General features: G+C 34.4%; 1 protein-coding gene across 17 annotated transcripts in view; it reads right to left on the bottom strand.

Annotated features, from left to right (window-relative positions):
• The window catches only part of LOC105152304 (uncharacterized), a 327635-nt gene that overhangs the window by 115820 nt on the left and 192632 nt on the right, over positions 1 to 19183 (bottom strand). For all 17 annotated transcript variants that reach the window (XM_087407726.1, XM_087407725.1, XM_087407737.1 and 14 more), the window contains one exon: positions 2544 to 2893. In XM_087407726.1, coding sequence (XP_087263852.1) covers positions 2544 to 2893 — 350 coding nt within the window. The remainder of the gene's footprint in view (positions 1 to 2543; positions 2894 to 19183) is intronic.

Below are 19183 nucleotides of genomic sequence, written 5' to 3'. Positions count from 1 at the left end.
TAAATTGAGGTTAATAAAATCCTCATTCACATTGTTACGAAATCACTGCCAGTTATGCTTCAATCATTTAAAAACTATTCACAAAGTTAAATCAACAACTACGAATTAGTTTTTAAATGATTGGAGCATAACTGACAGCAATTTCGTATAACAATGTAAATAAAAATTTTATTCTTTATTTCAATACCAATTTTTTCGTGAGTGTAGCGTCATTATAATTTTTTGTTTCCATAAAGAAAACTACAGAAATGCAGAAATAAAATAATCCTTGAATGATCGCAACAATTGAAAGTTGTACCTTCTTTTAACTAAATACAGATCTGTGTGTAAAAATAGTTTGATCAAACCATTAAAATAATTATATAAGAAACTTAAGTGCGATGAGCAATGCTGCAAAAAAACTTTGACATTCTAGCAATTAGTTTCAATGTCTTACATAATTATTTTGATAATCCAATATTGCAACGTTATTTTCAAATCTGTATTTAAATATTTCAGCAAAATTGTTCTTTTCATGTAGGAGAAGAATTCGGTTTATCCCGCTATACGAAAAGCAGAATCAATTCTGCTCCGTTTTATAGTGCATTCTTCAGTTTACGCTTGATCGCGCAAAAACGCGAACGTTGTATAACTTATAAGACGGATGTTCCAAAGCAAACAGTGTATGTACTTTTCTCTGACGGACCGAGAAAAGGGAGGAAGTTCGGGTTGAAAAGAGTCCGGGATAAAGAGTAAAATGTGTATGCATTCACGTGCGCCATAAATAAAACGGTGACCCTCAGTACGATCGAGTAGACTCGTGCGGTTGTCTTGAATGAAACATTCTCAAAATGAAAAATGTGTGTTCCACTACGGTCTCTTCTCGATGGGAAAACGATTTTCTCCCTCGTTGCACAAACGATGTACATTTCCGTACATACGTTCAGGTAACTGAACGTTTGCCATAACCTTGGAATACTACGGGGAATAACCCGCGTTTATCGAGATTATCAAAATGCCTGAACGTAAATAATACGCCGATGAGAATTTTATTTGCGAATAAAATGCGACTTTATTTTGTCAAACGAAATAAGCAAGATTTTCATTTTCAATCCGGTGTATTGTTCTTGTAAAAATGCAAACTCATGCAGAAACACTCGGACATGTTGCATACGTGAGAGCCTAAATTACACCGGCACGTAGAGAAACGCCAGCAAAACTGGAGTGCCGTTGATAACATCCATGCATTTGAGAATCATTTTTACGCGTTTAATTTGTCGGAAATATGAGAGGAGTAGATGACAATAAAAACGTTTTTTTCAAACTATTTATCTTTCTAATTTATCATGACATTGTAAAAAAATAAAATTAAACTGCACAAGCAGAGTAAATGGAATAATAAGTATTTTACGTGCTTGTAATATTTATTGCAAAATTTTAAGTTTTATTTGATCTACGCGTAAGAGTTAAAGTTCTATTTTTAATTTCATACTTCTCTAAAAAGGTTTAATTATGTTCACCACGGACTTTATTTATGCAATTTATGACATTAAAGAATCATTCCATGTAACAAGGAAAACGTTCAGTCACTTATCAAAGAGTCGAGTCACTTCAAACATCGACACAGAAAAGGAGAGAAAAGAAAGCCTTATTGAAGGAAACTTCGATATGATACATAAAGATAAATAGAGAAATATTATCTTATATGATATGAAACCTCTTATACACACATTATAGAGAGATTTTGTGATCAATACGCAGATAAGATATAAATATATCTGTATGACGGGTAATAATTAACATTACATGTAAAAATTGAACGAACAAATGAATTATTCATAAAATATGGAAATGTATCAAAGGCATAGAAAACAGAAACTAGAAACTCGCGTCGAAATCACGCGAAATGAAAGATACATACCATAATTGAAGAGAAGGTAAAGAAAGCTAAAAAGGGTTCTGTTTATAAAGTTCTGCTGTTATAGTTTGTACTCAGAGAAAAATAGTGGAGCAATCATAAAAGCGAGAACTATGTAATGTTTATATGTACACTGAAAGAAATATTTGATGAGATTAATTGGAATTCTGATTGAAAATGGACCAGAAGATTCTAATTATCGATATAATCAGAATCTTCCGGCTTATCAATTCCATGTGAAATGTGTTTTTAACATAAATTTTCCAACTGTGTATAAAACTTGTATAATTGTCATCTTTATAGTTTTATCATTATACTGAAAGAAAAGATTGGCTGAATATGACATAGCATTTTTAATTGGCTGCAGCAGCCAAATTGGTTGCAGCAACCATGCTGTATTTTACCATCTAATTTGCTGCAGCAGACCAATCTTTTCTTTCAATGTATATCTATTTCTCTGAGTGTAAAGCAGACTCTCATTGTATACTTCAAGTTGAAATACCGTCAATGTATAATATTGCGACAATAGGTAAGCGTTAATGAGAGGCGAAGGATAATGGGGAGAGAAATCGAAATTTGAGAGAGATCATCGCAAACAATGAGAATTATGTGTATGTATTTACATGTTGCGCGAGTTAAGATTCACCTCGAGATCCATGGTGGTGTGCCGTGAGGGCGGAGTGCCGTACTGGCCGTGTGGTGGCGGCAAATGATGCGGATGAAGGGGGTGCAGCTGCTGCGCCGCGTTGAATTGTTGATGATGAAGAGAGGGTTGATGATCGCCACCGAGGGTGTGCCTCCTCGGCTCGTCCCTCGAGCGGCCGCTCCCGGAGGAGCTGCGGCCCCCCGAGCCACCCCCGCCGCTGCCGCCGCCGCCGGCGCCGACCCCCAAGACGCCACCGCCGCCTCCGCCACCGATGCCGCCGCCACCGCCAGACCGTCTGCCAGGTGTGAGTTCGTTCGAGCCGGGTTCAATCTCCCCTCTGATGGATCCGCCTGCAATCATACATGTTTCCTGTTGATAATATCGTCATTGACTCTCAAGCGACTGCTATCGGCGATCAAGACAGTTTAGAAACGATAGAAAATTTTCACTGAACGAATACGTTAAAATGTTCTTGATAAACAGATATTATAAAAATCAAGATGATTTTGTACACCCAGAGAAAGATTTCTTCGATAGAAATGAAATGAACATTATTTTTTAAAATCAAATAAAATTTACTTGATTTGAAAAATTCTTGTCTATTTAATACGTTTAATACATTTTTTAATTTAAAAAAATAATAAATTAAATTAAAGAAATGACGTTGACAAATCAAAGAAACATTTCTTTAAATCGAAGAAACCTTTTCTGTGGGTGTAGGAGGGTGTATTTAGACTTAAATCTGAACACCGAGCATTTCATGATTTCATTATTTAACATACTGCTTATGTGGTTATATTTTTCGCAACAAATTTTTTATAATGTTAAGATCACAAAAAATAAAAAAAGAATCTCACAGAGAAATGAAGCTCTTGTGAAATCTATTAATAAACGTCCTCGATGAAGAATCGAAGTAAATAGCTCTGTAGGCCCAGCGACCCATTTGGCAGAAAGTGATCGCGACAAACCGAGAATAACGCCTTCGCGGAAGTGGCCGGAAATAATCATCGAGTGACACGTGCGTGCGTATACATCAGGGACGTGTTCTCATTTTAATTATTCTTTCCCAACGTAACGAGGAAAAAAGCAAGATTGCGTTAAGTAATAACGCGCCAAAGGAATACTCAGAATAGACTCACACTGACAAAAATGTGAAAATAAGCAAACTAGAAATTTTTATCATTATTATCACACATCAGAATTTTAATTATTTTAATTAGAATTATGGCAGATTCAACTAGAAAATTCTTGTCCATTTTCAACCAGAATTCCAATTAATGCAACCAGACTCTTTTTCCAGTCCAGGAAACCGGGATCACAAAGATAGATAGACACCTCATACGAGATTCAACGTTTATTTCTCTCTCGGTCGGACGTGCCTTTGCCTGGTCTCTTCTCGTTTATGTTTCTTCAGATTGCTTACGAAATAAACACAGGGAGAAAGAGAAAGAGAGGAGTTTCACAGTTTCACAGCAAGTACGGGTCATTTTCACAGTAATTCCCGCGAAACGGGCGATAGGCTCGCGAAACGCGTATGTGAACATTCAGTGAACGTTCGCTTCTGGATTACAAAAGCGTCACGCCACTTCGTTTGTCCGGCGTCGCTCTCGACTTGATTAAATACGAGCTCACCGACAACTACGGTCTCTCATCGTTCTCTCTAAATGAACGTGCTCTCTGGGTCACAATCAATTTCGGCGAGTCCTAGTCACGTGAGGCTTAACGATGGAGGAAAGTTTGGATTCCGCGCGGAAGGAGCATCGTGGGAAAATGGGTCAATCCCCGTCAGGGTGGCGTAACCGGGAGAGCCGCTAGACGGCGTCGTCCTCCCAATTAATGACGAGGTTCGAATTCCGATGGATCTACAAGACCGATTCAATCATCCCGACAGCGCCATTCCTTGTCTGGATGATCGGACATTGCGCATTTCGGTGTTGTGCGGTAGCCGTTCCGAGCGAACGTCAAATCGCTAGGAAACGTTACAGTATCAGACATCAAAGGAGAAATGGTAATCCTTTAAATTAAGAAACATTTTAAAATAAAAATAGTTTTGTAGCTTCACAAATAAATCAAGTATAAATAAATTGCTTACACGAGTCTCCGCGATTGTTAATAATATATTTGTGACATAGTTTTAAAAAATACATTATAATTGAAAGCATAACATGAAAAGAAAGTAGAGTTACAGAAATTATACATATTCACAATCCTAATTTTAATTTAGAAGTTTAAAAATGCTCTACTGAGAAGTTGCTAATTTTGAGATGTATTATTTTTCTATCAACATAGCGATATCGTATCTATATGATTATCATTTCATTAGATTCGGAAACAATCGTTGGTATAAGAATTTCGAATCACAAGACAAAGTGGATTTATTGATAATTTAAAGACAATATTGGGTAATTCGATAAACAGAAAGCTACATACGCGAAAATTGACTGTTGTATACAGCAAGATTGCATGTGTATTTTAACAATAAGCATATGCCAGTTTCTATAATAAAGGAGTTTACGCTCCGAGGCTCGACATCCATAATTGGCACAAGTAAACTATAGTCTAGGAAACTACTTTGAAATTCCTAACAAGCATGCAGCACGAACGTAAATCGTATCGTGCAGTATTATAAGATAATTATCAAAACGAAAGATCACTCTTAACATTATCGCGTTAACCACAAAATATCATAACGCTAAATCTTCGCGTATTTTAGAAAAGCTTTTTAGCCGGTTTTTAAATTGAAATACATATAATAATTAGGTATTAAAAATTTCTTGAATTAATATTTTCTTCAATTTTATTTCAATTCGCAGAAAAAAATTAATTGATTAAATATGTCCATTAACATTTTTTTCAATAGACTGTTTTATGTTTTAATTTTACGATGTAACATTGTCTAACACATGTCCGGCACCTATTAAAACATCATCTATCCATTTGCCCTACGACTTTTAAAATCAAAATATAGATATAGCACCACGAACAAAAAATTATCATCCATAAATACTCCGGAAAATTGTCGGGAAAAGTCGTGTAAACGAGTAAAATTGGATGAAAAACTACAAAAAATAATGTGTGTATATATATATATATATATATATGACGTATAACGTAATATAAATTAATCTTTTATCGTTTTAAGCACTAAAAATGTCTGAATTTCTTCAAATTTTTGTTAATAAATTAGAATTGTACGTCGACTTCATCGAAATATTTAAATTTAATATTTGATACTTCTGATACATTAATATACTGATTCTGCAAACAAATATATGACTTAGCTTTTCATAAGAAAAATATAATATATTATATATTCTCTATTATTTGCACCAATGATTGAAATAATCTAATGTTAATTAATCGGTTTTCAATGGATTTAATCTAATCTTCTGTAGTAAGAAGGCTAAAGCAGATCCTAGATTAGCCTACTTAAAGTAACTAGCATTTGCTCTATTGTGTAGAAAGAGAGAGGGAGAGGGGGGGGGGGAAGAAAGAATAATTTTAAAAATTCATTCTATAATTTTTTATGTTAGTAACTATCAAAATAAAACTAATTTCAATATTTATAATAACATTTTCAGTATTTATACTAATAAAAATATCATAAAAAAAAAATAAAATTATATATAACAATATAACAACAAAAATTTTTTGATGTATTTTTTGCACACAATTAATTATTTTTTGCACTATAAAAAATTATAATATTCATTAAAAAATTGAACTTAATACGGGAAATTGACCTCTAATTTTTTAAAACTATTCCATCTAATACACAGCTATCTCATAAAAGCAAGTCTAGGTCGTAACTAAAAATCGAACGATCCGAGTTCTTACCAGTCCTACCCCTATAACGAATAAAATTGGATTTCCGCGTGTTTTGCTTCTTCGTTCCGGCGCTTACCGACCCTTCTTAATCTCCCTCGAAATCGCAAGTTGAATTTTTCTCGAAGCACGAATGTTCGAGGCATCGATAATTTAATCCTTCTTTAATCTACAGTGGAACTCCACAAGATTTTAACTCGAGATTTAATAGCGTAGTTATTCAATGTTGGAAATTGGAAAAAAATTGCTACAGAAGATTCTCTTCGACATTCAATTATAGGATAGATCGGCTCCAATTTGGAGAATCTGCCAATAACATTCAGTCTTTTTATTTTTCTAATATCCTTTACTAACCCGCCGAAATGATTCAATAAATTAACACGCTTCTTCTTGAAATCGCGTACGCTCGGGTCACCCCGTGTACACTGTGTATACACCCTATGTACATACACGGCAGAGATGCGACACGTTATATACGAAGCCGAGAGGAGTACTGGCGATGATGACGACGGTATCCTCATATGCGTTTATTTTCAGAAACCAACGTAGCCGTGCGCTGAGCGCGCGTGGTCGTCGAGAAATCTAATCTAACGCTCGGAAATTCGATAATCCACGGTCACAGATAAGATTCCGCGTACGTACGTATATATGTATGTGTGTGTGTGTGTGTGTGTGTGTGTGTGTGTGTGTGTGTGTGTGTGTGTGTATGTGTATGTGTACATACGATTGGCATACCTGTCGCTTCTCTCTCATGTATCAGCGACATTCTGATTTCTCCGAACGCTTGCATACAGTATACACACAAAGTAAAATAACTAACATTCGATAACATATATTAAGTGAAACAACTAATGTACTCGATAACACAAAAGGCCGCATAGGAACTCAAAGGAAAGAAAAAAAAAATAATAGAAAGAAAGCGACAGCAAATGTAACAAAGATACATCACAATCAAGTAATATAAATTTGATTGTATTTAAATCGTTATTCATTATATTTAAAGATTACTCACATTTTTCAGAAAATGAGTTTAAATGTTTCGAGTAATTAAAATTTTGTAATATTAATTTTAAAGTACAATTTTGATAACTGATTGTAGAAAAATAAAAGTATGTCGTTTTCCTCTTTCGTTATATTTTTGTTTGTTTTCCGCAAGCAACAAAAAAAAGTATTTTAAAAGTTATATAAAAACAATTAACAATTTTAATTTATATAATTTCTGTTATAACAATTTTATAACAATTTTATAGTTATATCATCGTTGTAGCAAATAAACGATACTCTTATTTGCATTTATTTATTAAATTATTAAGAGATTATTCAATATATTAAATTATTCAATAAATTACTGAAAAGCAAAATGATACTGCGATGGAAAGTCAAACACCATTTATCAGGGGAATTTTTTAATGTTATGCCGCTTGAAGATGGATATCGGAAATTATTTCACGGGTATATTATTTCGCTGGGTTGATTGATTCGGTAGCCGAGCTACCATCATAAGTATACCTATAATATGACATGCAAATATCGTTGTAAAACACCCTGGTTATACCGCCCCAGTGCGCTCATCCGATGAGCTCTTTTCCGGTCGTGAATGACCGAGAAAAACGACACTCACTTGACCAACATCACTTCTTGATTTGTAGCTACACCCATTTTGAGATAATAATTCTAGACTCATATTTCTAGAGTCTTTTTATGTTAATTCCCCTTCTAGTCCTCTTCTTTCTCTCATTCTCTTCTTCCCTTCCCATTTTCTTTTCCTGAAACATTACTCATCTCTATTTTCTAACATTTTATCTTCAAATCCTCTTTCTTTTCCATAGGAATCCAATTTTCACAAGAACATAATTTATGCGATTGTTATAATTAATGCAAACTCGTTCTAGTTTGAAGCTTATAGTGACGACCTTATGGCGATGGCTGTATCGGTGAGATACTTAGGGTTCTACGACCTCGTTTCTATCCGCTGCGTGCTCCGGCGTGCGAAAATAGATCAAATCGATATACCAATGGAGAAAATACACAGCTGGGAGCGATAATCGAAGCAGGCGGTGTAGAATTTATACTTTGTTATACCACGCCACGCTGTGTTTTAAATAAATCAATAGTTACGTAAATGGGACCGCTGCTAGTTGCAGGTTAAACAATTTTCCCAAGTGAATACCAATATATCATCAATGTAGCAAACATATTTGCCATATTCCATGCACAATGTTGTTTTCTAATTACGTGATTACATTCCATAAACAAAGATCGAGCGAAGGGGAACCACATAGAACTAATATCTCCTGGCACTCCAATAAATATAAAAAAGATAAAGAAAAATAGATACAGCTCGGAATACGTCGCTCTCGATTTGTTGAGAACATTAATAAACGCACAGCTGATTTATTAAAGAGAAGGAACATAACGAGACTGTGAGTTACAAATCATATCAATTAAAGCATTCTGTGTAGTCTAACGAAGCAAGGTCTTCTGGTCGTGTGCCGTCGACGCGATAAACATCGATACACATTCCTGGACGACTGTCCGGATGATCAGTCGCTCGTGTACGATTAAGATTGCATTATGCATGTGCCTCGGCGAGACGATCGATTGCTATGACAGGCCTGATTACCGGAGCCTCTGTCACGTGAAACGGCTCTTAAGTTCCTCGACCTCCGCGTGCCATCTGTTGCTCTCGGTGTTTTTGCATAATACCCCCGGTGTACATTTCACAGGAAGAGACGTTTCGTCCGTGTAAAAGTATCACGCTAACAGGAACAACGAGTACACGCCGCGAATATACGTATTTTGATTGCGCTCATTATCTTTAGATTTGTCTACACACGTGATCACATCCAGAGAAAAGGTTGCTTCGATTTAAAGAAATTTTCTTTGCTATACGGTTAACGAAACAATTTCTTTGATTAGTGAAAAAATTTCTTTGATTTAAACATTTTTTAATAAAATTCATTTGATTTAAAGAATAACGTTCAAATCATGATTTCTTGGATTTGAATATAATTTCTTTAAATCAAATAAATTTTATTTGATCAAATATTTTATTTGATTTTAAAAAATAATGTTTAAATCAAAGAAATTTTTCCACGAATCAAAGAAATTGTTTTTTTTAACCGTATAACAAAGAAAATTTCTTTAAATCGAAGCGACCTTTTCTCTGGGTGCACGCGCGGTTTAAACGATCGCTCCTTGATGACAGTTAAGATCATTCCCGCTTCAATCAAATAATTAGGAATTTGTCGTTGACCAGCTGATAAATAACTTCTAATTGGTTTTATCAACGCCAAGTGAACTTCAGTCGTTTAAGCAATTCTACGTCTTTTATTATACTACATTCTAAAAAAAAAGAACGGTGTCTATATAATTCTCACTCTTGTACAGAAAACGTCTGATTATAGCTATATATTGAGTGAATTAATTTCGATCGAAATATAACTAAACATAATTTTATCTTTACAAATATTTACCGATGTAATTCCGTTTAGTAATTATTACTAAATATTTGTAAAAGTAAGATTATGATTAATTACATTATCTAAACATTTGGTTGAAATTATTTCACATTCGGTAGTTGCAGCTGGACTTTTCGCAGTGTGGTGTTTATATTAATATTAATATGGATATGGATTAATATGATATGATTTAATATCATGAGTTTTAAATCTACACTGCGATGATATTGATATAAACACCATAGAAATTTAAAATCCACGCCGATATTTTTTAGTGTATAATATTCTATAGTATCAGCAAATATATGCGTATAGACATATATATATGTAAAGAGTGTTCCATTTTAAATAACGACACTGAATCTACGTTTGATGAAATCGACGCGTATTTTTGCCTTTCGATGAACATAAATAATAATAGACGATTCCGTATCTGAACATGGAAAAATCCCGTGGGTCGATGATCCGTATAACGACTGGTCGTCGGACCACAGCCCATTGCATCGGTGAACAATGACGAAGACAATGCGGAAAACGTGATCGTGAACCATAAACCGGGTGAGAAGATCGGGAAAACGGGAAAGGATCACGAACGAAATCGAAGATGAAGGTCTATGGAGGAAGAGAAGAGACGAGATGAGTAGCGAAAAGAAGGACGCGGAACTGTGTGGTCTGCTCCATAATGACAATGAATTGACGTCATGAGATCGTACGGATGCAGGCGTCACGTATTAATCTTCTCAACGAAAAGAGAATCGAAGCGAAAATGCAAAAGGTCAACATTGGTGATGGCGCGAACAAGACTAACTTCGACGACGCAAAAGGAAAAAATGAAAACGTTATTCAAACGTAGCAGCAATCTTTTTAGGGGAATCTCACATTTTATAATATGTTAAATTAACACATTTTATTAATTTATCTTAAAAAATTTATATTCCAAATAAAATATAATTTTTATGTTATTTATTCACTTACTTATAAATTGTATTATTTTAACACTAAGAAATGTTGAACATCAATTCAACATGAAATATTCAAATAACACAATCACATTATATTAAATTAACATTTAAATGTTAGAAATTCAATATCAAAATTTTAAGAATGTGGGTTTTAACACAAATACATGTTTTTTATGGTATATATGAATAATACAAATAAATAGAGAAGCGCCAAATACAATCGAGGTTGAATCTTGATGCCTAATAATATTTCTACATGAATTATTAAATGTACATATTAATTTTCAATTTTGTTCTATCAAGAATTATCACCAAGACATGTCGGCAACTAACGAGCTGCGACAGTGCCTCTCGGGATTTGCTGCGTTGTCTCTACGTTTCCATCTAATCTAACTTGCAGTTTCGTTCGGAAGTAACGGAAGCCGTTGGCGCGACAAAATCGATTTTGAAATCGGATGGGCTTTTTTCCCCGCGGGCGTGTGCAACGAAGAAGGATGTATAATAGCTTTGTAATCCAATCGTTTTCGCCGTCCGGTGGACGAAGCGTGAAGTAATTTCGGCTATTTCAGGGATGGTACGGTACAAACACCCGTAAAAGTTTCAATCAAACCTCCCATCTCTATTTTACATTATTCCTTTGTGCGCTGCTTTCTCATAATTATTCTCTCAGTAATTAAGACAGAAGATTTTCTATGAATCTCAGAAAGGCCAAAAAATTAGGCTACAAAGTTTCGTGATTATCAAATCATTAGTAACGTATATTTACAAAAAAAATTCTAAAGTGTTAGTCCATTTTATTAAATACTATCTTATTAAATATCAAGAAAACTGCTTGTTTATTTTAAATATAGGTAGCAAGTTTATTTTGCTGGTGCATCTCATCTTTTGGTGTATATCCTATTCAGTGTATTTCTATGAACGCAAAATAAAATTTAAATTTAAATTTAAATTTGAAATAATGGCAAATAAACACACACAGAACTTTGTGGCCAAACTTTTTTATCACTCTGTAAATACAACCAGTAATTGTCTGTTCCATCTTAAACTGCAGGGTGTAAAAATCACCAGACTAAAGCTGCAACATAAAGACTGAAAAACATTCTTAAAATTAAAGAATATAAAATTTAATTAAAATTTCTCTTTCTTTTTCTCTCTCTCTCTCTCTTTCACTCGTACGAGAGAAAGCCTGAGCCCAGTCCGATGTTTATCACTTTGCAGAGTACAATCACTTCAGTTTCTGCCGGCATTTTGCCTCCGAGATCGAAATGCTCATAAATCCAGCGGATGTATTTGCGCGCGTACATACGCCGCGCGTCCCTACACCCAGTCGTTGAATCTCCGGACTAACCCGCAGAAAGTATCGTCCATCTCCTGTCAGAGCGAAAACACCGGCACGATGGGACAATATCATTCCGGGCGTTCCTTGGGCAGGGCGCTTATCGATTATCGTCAGCCAAAAATACGCGCGAAAGTGCGCTTCTGTACCGCCGTCCCGCTCTCTCCAACACTCGACTTCGTCGGCTTCAAGTGCCGTGTCTCGGAAGTATCGAGAATATATACGCGCGCATTTTTCTCTCCTTCCACTCTCTTTTCCTTCCATCTCAACTCTTCTCCCTCGAGTGCAAGACGTATTGGAAGTTTAATGGCAGATAGTGAAGAAAAAGAAAAAGGCAGGAATTGAAAAGCGTTGGGAATCTTACAGTTGGCGGTAAATACATCCCGTTATGGTACTCTCAAAGTGCTTAAGTTTGAATTGAACACTAAACTAAAATTAGTCTCTTTCTCCGGATTATATTTAATTTAATTTTCGTATTATATTTAAAATTTTATAGATAGTACATTTTTCTAAAATATCTCATTTAAATTTTATTTATTTTAGTAGAAGATATTTTCTTCTAATTAAGTTCTTTAATCTGCTTATCTTTAAATAGTTAGTATGTTATATTTAGAATTTTATAGATACTGTCTCCATTTATGTAATGTATATTATTTAAATTTTATTTATTTCAATGCATAATATTTTCTCCTAATTGAATTTTAATCTGCTTATCTTTAAACGGTTAATATTTCTAAAAATTATTCTTCAAAAATTACGCTTAAAAAAATTAATTAAACGGTTATAATTATCGAAAGTAGTGCAGCTGTCAGAGAGCGAGAAGAATTTTAAACTGAATTAAAATATTAGATTTAACGTTTCTGTGGATTCTAATAATATTAAAGAGTCTAATAATATTAAAACTGCAAGGATATTTCTGGCTCGTACAAATTAAATAATGAATAAGGACTAACATACAATTTGATGAAAGAATTTCTAGAAAATTGCATTACATAATTCGCTGCCAAAAAAGTTTCCGGAAAATTTGCCATTTTTATTAGTGTGAACGAACTCGAGCGCGTAATATGTCTCGACGTGTAATCATCGATTGGCTAAAGATACATCACGTTAAATTCAGTAATAATTCAGAAACCGCGTCTCTTCCCGTTGTGACAGAACCTGCCACGTGCTCTTTACAATAACTAAATTGCCTATAATTTGCATTTCTTATTACTTCACTGTATTCTTGGTAAATTTATAAGCTTTCTCGCGCATTTCGCGAATTAAAGACAAATTCAACGGGCATCTGCAATCCGTGAATCTACATTATTCTACATCTTTCGCAAATATTTGAAGCTCAATTCAATTTCGGATTTGAGATGGAGTGACGTCGAATTCAGAGAACATTGCGATTTTAAAATCTTCGCGTTTAATCTGCATATTACATTTAATAATTCACTTTTTCAGAGTACATTATTTTAATATTATTTATTTTAAGGAATAATATTTTCCAAGCAAATATTTCCACCTATTTGTATCCACAATCACGAAAAAAATCTATATACCCCTTCAATGTCATACTATACTATTTTGTTATAAGTGCAATATACTCGTACTATAATATTATAACAATTTCTATTGCTTACAACTATCATAAAATGAACATATTGTTGTAACAAATTTTTGCTCAATCGAAACAATGCTAAGAATATATGGATCATAATTCAAAACTACCAAAAATATAAAAATTTCATAGATTGTTCTATTATTACGCGTCTGAATGTCAAAAATTTGAACATAATTCTTTTATTGATTTAAAGGTTATTTAATTTTTTGTTTCTCTTCATTCTTATATAAAAACGCACTTTGTATTTATTTGCAAATTTGATGAAAAAGCAGTATAAATTAAATTAAACTTTTTGTACATACTATATAATAAAATTAAATTGCAAAAATTCAATTGGATTCATTTACTCAATTAAAAGTTATTTATCTAAAAACTGTAGCAAAATATGGTAATTGTGCAGCAATTAATGATATCTATGATAAAATTTGTTTACCGATATTAATTGATTGACTATATAATTTTAGCTGATGTGTACATCGAAATATCCTTAAGGAATACAACAATCAAGCAAATATATGTAAAAATATATATTATTATTATTAAATATACATTTACACATGTATCTTTTATTGATAAAAATATATATCTTTATTATTATAAAAGTTATAAGCAATAAAGTAAATAAAATAAAGTAAATAAAAGTTTCATAGAAAATCATTTTTTGGAAAAAAGAGCTGAGTGTGCCATACCGAGAATAGCATTGAAGGATTAATTATCTTATTCAGAAATATTTTCGCTTACCAATTGCGGCGGTTTTTACATCGATTACACCACGCATCCCAAAGGAAATTAATCGAAGAATTTGTTTCGCACGAGTTAGCGTAACGACGTTCTGCGTAAATAAATCGATGGAGGAGCACACCCTTGCGTGCTCGATGAATCGACACTTTCACACACTGTTGCGTCAGTCTCGAGCTCGCGAAAGACTTTATACTCTTAAATTGTACAGCTTTCTCGCCTACAAGTTCAGTGAACGAAAGAGTTAAATGCGTGGCGCGCCTTAATTCCTCTTAATTGTCCGAAGTTGATCGGTAACGTCAAACAACTGTCCTTCAAAAGAAGCAAACAGATTATGCGCAAACCAGGCAGCATCTTCGAGATGATTACAATGTCTCGACTACAATCCACAAGAGTGCATAATTTTTAATGATAATTAAGAATTAAATATTCTAATCCATAATGACAATTACGGCAAGATCGATTTGAGAAGAACAGACGCATATTAAAATTTCAAAGAACCAAGCCATCTTCATTAGATATCTCATTAGATGATATCTAATTTATCGTTAAAAATTCACGTTATTCAAATTTAATCTTCAGATTTGTAATCATCAATATTAGACCAAGCGCATTCACATGATGTTACAAAAATCGATAGTTTTACTAAAAATATTCAAATTATTGTCAATATTTTTTAATAATTTATGACCATAGATCAACTTATGATTATTCGGATTTCTGTTTAGAAGTGTCAAAATCACTATCTTCAGTACTCGCACAACATCGAGTAAATAATGGTGTGCAAATCAAAATAGATTAGAAGCAGAAAAGGGATCGAAGCGGAGACGACGGAGATGGAGAACCGAAATCTTCAGAAAGGCGGAAATACGACGAATCTATATTGGGGTGATGCAATTACTATTCTCTTAATTGCGTCCTTTAATTATGTACCGGCTATGTAACGCCATTACTAGCTTGACGACGCGTATTTGTGCGTGTGTGTGCGTGGCCGCCATTCCGGCACCAAGCGAGTGCAGAACGAAAAAATCTATACCACTTTCGTGCGACTTCATACACACGCATAAAATCGAGGGAGAGTTCGTTACTTGTACGTGTATACGTGCACTATCGACTGCCTGGTCGTATCGCGATAGTATCGTGCCGGGTGAATTCGGTCGGTGAGCTTCGACTTGAAGGTTTTTCAAGCTCCTTCGCTTAGAATTTTGTACGAAGGCGCGGTTCCCTCCGACTTCGTATTTATCGCTATTTTTTAATTCTTTTGCCCCGATATTTCGTTTACTTTTTTGTTAGATTGAAGAAATCACATTTTCACAAATTAAAGTACGTACGAGAGATTAACGTTTTCCGGATTTTTCTTGCTTTAAAATAACGAGAAAGTTATAAGAAATTTTATACGAGAAAATTACAAGAAATTTTAATGAGGAGATTATAACACTAATGAAAATTGACGATATATATCGTGTCTAATTTTTTGACGTTACATAAAAGAAATGAAAACCGCGCGAGAGATTAACGTTTTCTGGATTTCTATTATTTCCGAACTTCAAGCGTGGTAAAAAAATGAAATAAAAATTTTTTTTAATGACGAAATTGTAACCCTTATAAAAGTTAATGATGCACGTCACGCCCGATTTTTTACGTTAGGTAGAAGAAATTGTATTTTCAGAAATTAAAGAACGCGCAAGAGATTAGTGATGCACGTCACATCCGATTTTTAGTTCTTCTTCTCTTTTAATTGGCCCCGTTCCTACACTCAAGAGCAATGCGACCAGTAACATAAAACACTAAATGGAATATAAATGTGTGTTAAATTCGGCAGAAACTTTCAACAATTAGAGATAACGCAATATTCGGACTGTAGCAAGAACACGTCCGTCCCGGTCGAGTCAACCAACGAAACTGTGATTTTTTTACATCAGAATAAATTATATTTCCAAAAATTAAACTTTCAGATAATAAATTAAATTTTCAAAAGTTAAAATTCAGAACGAGAGAATAACGTTTTTCGGATTTCTATAGTTTTCGAACTTGAAACTTCTAATAAGAAAGTATCATAAAAAAATTTAATCGAAGGAACATAACGCTATATGATAAAAATTAAATATTAACGTAGCTTGAGAAACTTAAGATAACAAAACTTGTAATTTTGAATATGCAAATAATTGTCTTTGGGCAAATTTTCCAAATCTCAAGACCCTGAGGAACATGCCGTTGTTTCGAACAATTGAAAGTAAAGCAAAAGTAGTTTATATTAAACACGGACACATGCTGGAGCATATGGTAACTTTGCGAATATTTTCGGGTTACAAAAGATAAAAAAGTATTGTACGGGAGCACGTGCGTGTAAGTAGTTTCTTGACACGGAAGCATGTAAGATACAAGTCAAACTACGGAACGGAAACTACAGAACTTTTCAAGTTTCTTAAAGTACGCGTTACTTTCTTCCAGTTTGTCTTTCGAACAGTCGAAAACGACGTGCCACCTTGATATTGACTTACAGAAAGGAAGCTGATTTTTATATCTCCAATTTGTGTACATATATGCGGTTTACATACACAGTAGCTACGAAAAATTTCAAAGAGAAACGATTTAACTAAATGACATATTGCGAGGCGGTAAAATGCACACAGGGAAAATCCAATTTCACAAAAATTTCATGGCAATGTATACGTATACGCACAGAAAAAGGGTCACCTGTTACAAAGCCGCAATAATAAAAAGGGAATAAAATAGGTTGATTTTTCGCGTCTCTCGGGCACAGTCATATCCAAAACAGAACGTGAGGTGTAACAAAATGTGATATGCAACGATACGTTTATGTTGAATTTTAGTCGTGCATAAACAGGGTGTTCAAAAAAAACTATTCGACATTTACATGTTAAATTGTACATATCATATTGAGTAAAAAGTCTTAGTGATCATAGGTCGAACTTTGATCGTCAAAGACTCAACTGTTTCTAAAATATAAACAATTTTCTATGTTAGTATCATAACTGATTTATTGGCTTCTACGTGTCGTATGTCTACACGACATGAAGATTTGTCTCAGTGTTTGCAAACTGAATGCTCTGATTCAATTTCCACTTTATAAAAATTTCACCGGGAATCAGTAAGTTGATATTATGGTTGTGGATGGGCATATTATGGAAGATAATCTCATTAAACTTGTAATTCTCCCAAATAAAATATCATTGCTACTTATTGTAATTCTTTTCTTTTCATATGTAACACATAGAAGAGATGATAAGTTAGTTATGATACTCAAACATACAAAATTGTTTATATCTCAAAAACGATTGAGGCTTTCGATCTATGTTCACTAAGGCTTTTTTACTTAGTGTATGGTGTGAACTATTTATCACATAAATGCTGAATGCTTATTTTGTAAACTCTACACAAAAGACAGCACGATGCGTGAAGAAAAAGTTACGCTATTTGTTCGCGTTGCTTGAAATCCCGCAAAGTTTTTGCAAACGAGATAAATATATTTATATTCGGGCGTTGAAAAGAGAAAAAAACCAGCCAGAAATGATTGGTCGATTAACGCCGAAACGATGCTAATTCAATGTCGATCAACCAATGATTTCTAGCTGCAAAACAAAGATTCTGAGTGCAAAAAGTGTAAGCAGATCTATATAACGATTTGGCATCATAACTCAAATAAAAAAAAAAAGACTTATTTGGTTTTTGTAAGAAACTCTTCGATTAATCGCGTTCGACCACATTTTACGACCACACTGTTCAAAATTCCACACAACCGGCACGATCGTTGCGTTTAATCTATTTCGTAATGCACACTACGACGACTAACGAATTAGAAATGTGCACGCTCACGTCGAGAACTCTCATCGTTCACACATCCGTGAATTCCGGGTGGATTATGGGATAGCAAATGTACATCTATTAATCCTGGGTGAGCGTTATACGCGATGTAGATTTCTGCGTCGGACGCAGGAACGTTATTTTGACACGCGTTGTTAAAGCCACACTCCACATCACACGAATCCACGTCACGCACCAAGTCTCTCTATGAACATCCCAGTCGCCTTTCCTACGTAAAACGCGGACAATCATCACGACACCAACGAGACATTTATTAGTTAAGTTTCCCGCAAGTATCTTACTAAAATGATGGCGCGAGCGTATATATACATATATCTCACGCGCGGAAACGTAACGCACGTTGGTATCGACATATCGATTTTACGCCGGAAGACTCCGACAAAAGGGGAATCGACTTCAGTCAAACGAGAACTACTCCACTCCGTCTTCATGAAATATCGTTTGAATATGAATGGAGTCGAAGTCGGGCGTCGCCGAGGCTCCGAACTACGCAGGAAGAGCCTCGTTCGCCACGCTCGCAGCTCATCATCGATTCCGACTTACGGCCGATGTAACAGAGGAAGGGTCTGTCTGATCATCGATCAGCCTCGATCCGAGATCGATTCGTGACTCGCCTTTATAAGTTGCCGTCAAAGCTCATTACAGATAGACGGAAAAAGCAACGATATTAACTCTCCGATTCTTTATGACTGTATCCTTTCAACCATATCGGCATTATCAATTAAACTGTCGGTCTTATGCGACATTAAATTGTGATATTAAATTCTGAGAAATGAGAAAAGTTAGATTAAAGAGAAATATAAGATCTGTTTGAGTTTGGACAAATATATTATACAAATATATTCTTCAAATTCAGAGAAAAGCAT

This window comes from Acromyrmex echinatior, chromosome 7, assembly GCF_024713525.1.
Source record: "Acromyrmex echinatior isolate Ae372 chromosome 7, ASM2471352v2, whole genome shotgun sequence".
Classification (NCBI taxonomy): Eukaryota; Metazoa; Arthropoda; class Insecta; order Hymenoptera; family Formicidae; genus Acromyrmex; species Acromyrmex echinatior.
This window is presented reverse-complemented; position numbering and strand designations above follow the sequence as displayed.